Source organism: Setaria viridis, chromosome 4 (assembly GCF_005286985.2).
Source record: "Setaria viridis chromosome 4, Setaria_viridis_v4.0, whole genome shotgun sequence".
NCBI classification, from domain to species: domain Eukaryota; kingdom Viridiplantae; phylum Streptophyta; class Magnoliopsida; order Poales; family Poaceae; genus Setaria; species Setaria viridis.
In genome coordinates this window covers 10673221-10681844 of record NC_048266.2, presented here as the reverse complement: position 1 = coordinate 10681844, position 8624 = coordinate 10673221, and the positions used below count along the sequence as shown (strand labels likewise).

Here is an 8624-nt window from a genome sequence, read left to right as displayed (position 1 = left end):
TAATTAGACTACTGTAACCATCCATGCTTCCATCGCATGCATGGGTTGTTGTGATGTTGATCGATGGAAGCTATCAGGCTAAATGTGTACAAGTTGTTGGTTGCATGTCACTAAAGTTAATAATGTGTGTGCATGTATTTGGAATTTCATGCTAATTGTGAGCAAGGTCGTAATTTTGTGACAAATCATTATTTCCACCTCACAAAAATTTGGGCATTATAATTTGCATGTCATAAAAATATTTATACCAATTCAATCCCCCTACCAAAGCGACCATCATTGCCCTCACCACTACTAATCAATCCTTTTTAGCTCCCTTGCCCCTATCACGAACGCACCGGTCGTCTCATACGGTCACACCACTCGAGGTCTCCGACGGTCCCACCATGTCATCACTCTGCCCCACCTCCAGGTTCTACTACTGAGGCAGCCCACCTCCCTGTATCTCTTGCTCTAAGAATGCATGGCGCAATTCTCTCGCCTGAAAGCCAAAACCCTAACCGCGCTGCATTCACACTTTGTTCACACTAGCTGACTAAAATCTTTTCCATTAATTTTCAGATGCCTATAGTATAGGAGACGTGCTAATATTTTAATAATACCTCACACAAAACTACATTTCCAATAAAAAGCTATTTTGGTCACGCCAAGCTATGTGAGACTCGTAACTAAGCCAAACCGGCATGACCAAAATGGCACGATGAGCAGTGAGCTAGTCTCTCAGTCACGCCAACAAACATGCCAAGCTGCTTGCTAGCTTGTTGTAGAAGTGTAAAAAATGAAGTTCACTTAAGCAATATTTGGTTCCATGTGTTTAATTAGCTAATAATACTTCCTCATTCCAAAAAAATAATATTTTAGGATTCAAATTTTGTCAAAAAGGATGATATCATGGGATTTAAAGCTTGTGCATGCATAATATGGCACGCTAATCTTATGCATGTATGATTAAATGAAAATAGATTCCCTCCATCTAAGGGTACATGTGTCTTTTCAATCCACCCCTAAAATCCCAGGTGCATGGATTGTGACTCAAGTCGTCCAAGGCCTAGGATGATATTTTCCCTAGGAACTTAGGTAGTGACTGTCAAGTGTCAAGGCTGTTGTGTGGATTGTTGACGCGCACAGTTTTTACTGTTCTCTAAGTATTGGTGCGGTGGCTCTGTAAATGTCGCTAGGCATCATTTGGCTAAAAGGGACCAAATTGTTTGGTTATGTATCTCGTTGTGAGTAGTTTGCATCTGTTATTTTAGGTTTTGCAGTCAAAAGCTCGGAGCTATGATCAATATGTTTTGTTCTTATGTTAATGCTAGAGCTCCTTATTTTTAAACTAAAATGTATTAAGTTGTACGACCAAAATAATGAACACAATAATATCTGAAATTAATGTTCCAAAAATTTTATTTTAATAAAAAAATTCTTACTTGCGGAGCTCTCCAGGTAACAGCTCCGTACAATCTAGTCTAGGCGTTCAACAAGCGTAGCTCAGCTAGTGAGGTTTTTTGTGGTGGAAGCTGTCCACCCGAGTTCAAAGTCATCGACTTGGCAAGAGTGCTTGTATTTTTTGAATGTATTCCAAGATTTAACCGGCGTTATTCTTTCAATGGTAGACGACATGCCTATCGACAGCGAGGCACCTGTGGTGATTTTTTCAATCTTAAGTTATGCTAGTTTAATCTCTCTGAGGTATACTGGTAGGATTGTATGCATACATGTGAGCGTGTGCATGTGTACTATGTTTTGAAAAAATAATAAAAAGAATATCCTCGCAACAAAAAAGGCATTCAACAAAGATGCTGGTTACCCCTTCCCAAATGAAGAGCAAAATTCGAAACGAAAATCCAATTCTACTATGGTCGGAAGGACCAGGACGGACCTACGTTCACGCCTCACTGGCTATTGGTCTCAAACGAATTCGACACCAAATAGATTTAGGATTGCAATGAAAATAATACTCTTTCAATTGGAAAAGTGCTCCTCTTTTATAGTGATTGTTGGCCTACTTTACATTCCAAAATACCCTAACTCAACCACTACATTCTTGGAATATGTCGTACTTAAAGGTTATTAAAGCACACGTGTACAAATTGAACTTCTCCATGTGTTCACGTTTCTTGTGCCACCCATGAGTTAACCTCGAGACTTCCTCCACAACATGTGGCGAACACGCACCCTCAAGGCATCAACTTTGCACCGCCTTGAGGAAAGCGCTTAACCTCGAGTAGTTCTGTTCCATGTTCGTTCCTGGGTAGAAAACAAAGGGGAAACAGACTGGTGCTCGGAATTGCACCTGAACACACGAGGGTTAGCTCATGAAGGATTAGCCGGGCCTGTTGTATTTCTTTACCCTCGAAACTTTGAAAGAGTTGAGAAGATGCGAGGGTTCGAGGTTTGATCCGAGGGATGCCTCCGTATTTCTACGAACGTGCGAGGTTGAGGAGTTCCGTTACCCTCGCACTATAACTTGTGAGGTTACGGCTTGAGGTCTACGAGCCACGTTCGAGGGTAATAACTTTTGAGTTAACAACTTTTTGGTGATCCCAAACAAGAGCACGGACCCTCACTCAAATTTTTGAGACAACGAAGATCAACAAATTTTCACCATGGTTAAGACACGTAAGTTTAGCTTCCTTTGAAGTGTGCCCCCTCTCGGATTTCTAGCTGGGTCCGCAAGGACCGTTAATAATGTGATAAGCTGAATGTTGTTAAGTTTGTAATGTTTCGTGGAGGTGTGCTGCATTGCATTGTGATGCTTCGTCGAGGGGCCGTTCGCGCGTGCGGTGCTCCGCTACGCAGATTGGGCCGAGCCATTGGTCTTGGGCCTGCTCGAGAAACACGGGCCCGTTGTGTTCTTCTATCTCTGAGCGCTCTCTCTCTGTTCGCATCGCGCTGCGCAGAGACACCGCCTGAGACCTGAGCTGCAGATCCCTTTTGGTAGCCCATCGAGAAGATCAGAAGACGGTCGAGCAAGTTTTGTTCAGCACCCCCGACCACGCCACCCCCCACACAGCGCCGGCGCCGCCTCCGCCCCTCACCGCCGCAGCGATGGTGTACGTGGATTCGTGGGACGAGTTCGTGGAGCGGTCCGTGCAGCTCTTCCGCGCCGACCCCAGCGCCGTACGCCGCCGCGACCCCCGATCCTCTCGCCTCCGCCCCTGAATCCTCTCTCGCTTCGTTGCGTGTGTCCGATCTAACCTAACCTCTTTGTGCGCGTGTCCTCTGCAGACCCGCTATGTGGTGAAGTACCGGCACTGCGAGGGGAAGCTCGTGCTCAAGGTCACCGACGACCGCGAGGTACCGCGCGTGACCTTATTCACTATAAGATTTGCTTCTGTGCTGTTGGTTCGGGATATGACGGCTTGTAGGTTGTCTGTTGTAGATGCCAATAGCTAGCGAAGCCGTGCAGTTGTGCATATTTTAGCGGAATTGGGCTGATCAAGTGTTAGATTGACTTCCATTGGAGCAATCGTATTGTGTTTAATGAGGTCGTTTGTTGTGTTGATTGTTTGATGTGAAAGCTGATATACATAGCAGTATGTGACCTAAAATTCAGCATCCTGAAAGTGTGTTGGACCATTGGCAGCATCTATTTGAGGATAGGAAAGCCAAGAATAAGATAGACACCAATTGTTTGTCAAATGACTCAAATCAATCTGAGTGATTATTGGCATTAATCGAAGTTAGTTCTGAAAAGCAGTTACCAAATGCTGGCATGCATGGTTTTCCTTTTTACTTAAAAAATCATTATTATTAAGTCAATTGCTCTTACTTCGATATAGTTAGTTTTTGGATGGCCATGTATATGAACTGTTTTACTGATAGTTGGTTACTGAAGGGTGCTGTTTTATTGAGCTCAAACTTGAAAGGTGCTTATTCTATTGGGGGGCGCTGTGTTCTGCGCAGCTTTTACGCATTTTCCAGTAGAATAATGCAGGTCCTGTGTAGTAATGTGATTTCCGCGTCAGTTGCTCCACTATCCTGGAGTCTCCCTCTTCTGTATTTGCACGAATGCACTGCAATAAAAATGTCTCCATGTGCCATACAGTCGTGCAGCTGATTGCTCCCAGTATAAGCAAATTGTGCAAAGCTTACACATCACTGTTGGAACTATGTAGGCACAGGTTTCCAATTGCCTTTCGACAATAGATATCCTACAATAGATGATTGCTTGTTACAGTTCTGTAAGGAAATTTTGCTTCCAGGTTAAGTTTTTAATCGGATAGGTATTTTATTATAAACCTTCTTCAGCTAGAAGATATACTTTTTAAGTTGATGATGAAATAAAAAGTACCGAGTTTAGAGTGTCTTGAAATTATATATAAACATTATGTAATTTCAGGATATCACTTCACTTGCACAACCTTCAGAATGTGGCATCTGCTTCATCATTATTTACTTGAAAATAATAGAATCATCTTTGAAGGTTTACTGGATCATATTTACTTGCTTATCCTTGTGATCTCTGACTCAAATAAATTTTAAAACTATGAGCTGTGTTAGTTTGCTGTGGCCTTGATCTCTTATGTATCGATAAATTGACGATGCTTGTAGCCAAATATTTGAGGGATTGAGTTAGGATTTTCTATTGGCTAGTGATTCTGCTTATATTAAACAAGATTAATCGCACTATGATGAAAAATTAGTAGCAACGTATATGCAAAGGCACTCAGAATATGGAATAGGAAAGTTCCTCAAATCTTGTTGTTGCTGCTGAGTTTACTCTTATATAAGTGCCTCTTCGTTTATGTGTTTCTGTTTATAATGTGTATGACTATTGCATTCTTAGTATTGCACCCAATTATATTTTTTATTGAGTAATTTTATGGTGGTACAACGTGTTATAATTCAAGCCTGGCTATAGTGATAATAGTTCATTAAAATATTATGCTTCAAGTTTGGAGTTACATTAGAATTAAAGTGAGGATAACTAGCCATGGAAATGTCACGCCATCAGTTTACAACTTTTATTCTTGATGGTTTTTGCCAGTTTTTTCTTGATCGCGGAGACTTATAATCTGCATGATTTTCGGTAAAGAATTCTTTATGAATAACTTTCGAGCAATGTATGACGACCAATAATCCTTGTGCTATTATCAATGTTACTTTATGCCTAACTAAAGAGTTTTGCTGCTCCTTAGCAAGTAGTTTTTGTGGTTGCTAATTTCATGTGGTAGCCATTGTTTCACATGATTAGTTTTCTTTTCATTTTTTTTCGAAAAATCCATTTAGATCTATACATTGTTTACTTTTGCATGCGTTACGTTTTATGGAGATGTGTTACATGTGAAGTTTGATAGGGTAATAGAATGTATTGATTTGAAAATATTATGTGGAATATGGTCTATGCTTTGCTATAACTCTTCCAGACAACATCAGGTCATTGCTCTTAATATCTCACTATAATCAGATCTAAATGATCTTGGATCGTCTACCTTTACAAATGTCTTTAGTGTTCAAATGTCCTAAAATCCCATTCATCTTTTGATAGTCGAATTAGTGGTGATTAGTTTGTTGAAATATGTTCCCATATGAAACAATATATGGTACATTCCAAATTCAATTGTTTAACTATGCAATTTCATTCATAGTTCGTATCACACATATAGATTGCTCTATTGTTAAAGCACTAATAAGACCACTTTAAAATTGTTCAAGTGGCACTGAAAACCCAGATGCCTTGTCATACTATCTTTTTAAACAATAGAATTTGGATGTCTTTTTTTTCCAGAATGATTTTTACGCCTCATGTTATCTCTCTGGCATGTGCTTAATTTATTTATTTTTAATAGCAAATGCAATGTACTCCTGCACTCCTATCTGATGTGTTTGATTTATCTTTTTAAACAATGGTTGTCACATGTTAAGATATACTGGTCCATCCATACAGAGTATCTAGTACACCTTTGCCCCCCAAATGTTTCCTTTTTTTTGAACTTCTCTTTCCCAACTTGCTTGGGACCAACAGGCTTTGTTGTTGTTGTTTTCTTCTAAAAAAAGATTATCCTTCCAGTTATCTCTTCTCTCGCGCATGGTCCAGTATGTTACATCAAAAGCACATATTTTGATCGACCAATACTGTTATGCATTGAGATAAGCTACTTGTTCAAGGCATTGCTTCAGTTAATATTGTTATCATTGCTTCAATTAGGTTTTGTTTTATGTTGGTTTGCATTTTCCACTGTAATGCAGATGCAGTTCGTAATGTGCTGTAATGATAGCCAGAACCTTAAATTTGCCATAGTAGTAGATCTTGCTTATTTATTGTTGGAACAAGTAGTGTATTCTAAGCTGATAAAAGTACCTAGTGATATAAGTATTACATCTTGCTTGTTAATCCTGCCATGCTGCATATTGTGTGAAGTTTGATTGATATTAAGCATCCCTGCTTTGCTTTTATTGCCCACAGTGCTTGAAGTTCAAGACAGATCAAGCTCAGGATGCAAAGAAGATGGAGAAGCTCAACAACATCTTTTTTGCTCTCATGACTCGTGGGCCTGATGGTATTATGCTTTGTTTTCTCCAGGGTTTACAATCACTGAAGACCAAATGCTGAATTTTATTTTTTTTCACTAATTCGGGTTCCTATTCTTTGGATCGTGCAGCTGATATCAGTGAGGTTTCAGGGAAGGAACAGGCAGAGCAACAGCAATCAAAGAAAGGGCGGGGCAGGAGGCAGTGATGCCTGGCTTGCTCCTGATTGCTTTCAGAAAATTCACAACTGGGATAGTTGGATTGCCGTTTAATTAACTCTTGTCCCTGAAGGAATTTTGGAAGATCTTGGACATTTTCCAGTACAGAACCAGGAACATATACTGAATGCACTGTCATGAATTCATGATCCAGAAATACTCAGTCCTTGACATCTTTTTTTGCACCTGTGGTGTTTGTCTTGTTTTTGGTGGAGGAATATGACTAGGTAATCTGCTTGATCTTATCTTGTATGCTGCATGTGGCAGACGGCGTTTTGCAGGGCATACTGGTATGGCAGTTAGCGTGACAACGGGGAGCAGTGCGCACATGCATCCCTGGCAACTTTAAAGCCGGTGAAAACTGTTGCTTTGCTGCGCGTCGTCTGTCGTCGAGTCAGATGTGCTCGAGCGTGCTAACTGTTGTTTGTCTGTTATCTTGTTCTCCACCGCAGCGGGATTGCAGTATCAGGGTACCATGGTCGATCTGCGATCTGCAGATTCGTATATGGGCTTAAAATGTTACCGTGTACTTCCTCTCCCTCTGTCCTAAATTATATAGGTTATTTTTTAGATTCATATGTTTTATTATGTATTTAGATATTTTTTTAGATTCATAGGTTTTGTTATGTATTTAGATATATCATATACCTAGATGCATAATAATGCATACGCATCTAGAAAAGTCAAAATGACCTATAATTTGGAATAAAGAAAGTAGTTGTCACAGGTCTAGGGTCACTTGTTTGTTGGTGTTTGAGCATTGGGTTTCACGGGTCCCCGTGGGATGGTGGGATACTCGTATTCTAGGTCTTTATTACGGTGATGGATTGTTTTAATAGATGTTTGAGATCTGGAAAGGGAAATGAGATGATGGCAGCCTCAGAGACACGATAACCCTTAATAAGTTGTAGTTCTTAGGGGGTGTTTGGATACACCTATTAAAGTTTAGCACCTGTCACATCGGATATTTGGATGTTAATTAGGAGTATTAAACATATGCTAATTACAAAACTAATTGCACAGATGGAGTCTAATTCGCGAGACGAATCTATTAAGCCTAATTAGTTCATGATTTGACAATGTGGTGCTACAGTAACCATTTGCTAATGACGGATTAATTAGACTTAATAGATTCGTCTCGCGAATTAGCACAGGATTCTGCAATTAGTTTTATAATTAGCTCATGTTTAGTCCTCCTAATTAGCATTTGAACATCCGATGTGACACTTCTAAAATTTAACATCGAGTATCCAAACACCTCCTAATTAACTAGTGGAGGACTCGAGGGGTTTCATGGGTTCTGCTCTAACTAGAAAGAACACGGCAGGCAACCCAAAGTCCCAAACAGCGGGTCAGATTCCTGGGACACTGGGCGAAAGGAGCTGACAAAGATTCACATCATTTGACGGTCTCCGTGCTCTCCCTGACATTGCTGGTCAAACCGTTGCTTTGGGAATCTTTTCAGCGGATGGAAGCTTTTTGGTAGTGGCCTGTGGCCGTGCGGAAAGGCTCGCAGCTCGCAGGGAGCCTTTTAGTTTGCACGGAGTGGCCAAGTCAGAAGTCAGAACTCATCAATTTCGAAATGAACTGAATGTTTTGTTCAAAAAGAAAAAGGACTAAGATGGTCAAACAGAAGGAATGGCATATGCCAGATTTTAGCACACTATCAAATGGTGGTGAAAACTGATCAAAGTAGCCATACTCCACAAAGACGTGCATCACTCCCAAAAGTAGCGGATAAATCCAGGATATCGACTGTCCTACTTCCGGAGTCTCGCCGTTGATGATGATCGCAGCGATGCTCTTGCTCCCCGTCTAGCGCTCTCTTTCTGCCCGCTGTAAAGCGACAAGACGTGTGGTGAATCTTCCCAGTAATAAAAATCATGGCCGGAGTGGCAGCAGGGGCCATGCTCCAACGGTGCCCGGCAAAACCCA

General features: G+C 40.8%; 1 protein-coding gene across 1 annotated transcript; it reads left to right on the top strand.

The window, feature by feature from the left end:
• Positions 1-2882: 2882 nt before the first annotated feature.
• On the top strand, positions 2883-6874 carry LOC117851461 (signal recognition particle 9 kDa protein). Its single transcript, XM_034733283.2, has 4 exons — positions 2883-3117; positions 3226-3294; positions 6407-6500; positions 6603-6874. The coding sequence occupies exons 1-4, from the start codon at positions 3046-3048 to the stop codon at positions 6677-6679; spliced, it is 312 nt and encodes a 103-aa protein (XP_034589174.1). The 5' UTR covers positions 2883-3045; the 3' UTR covers positions 6680-6874.
• The last annotated feature ends 1750 nt before the right edge of the window (positions 6875-8624 follow it).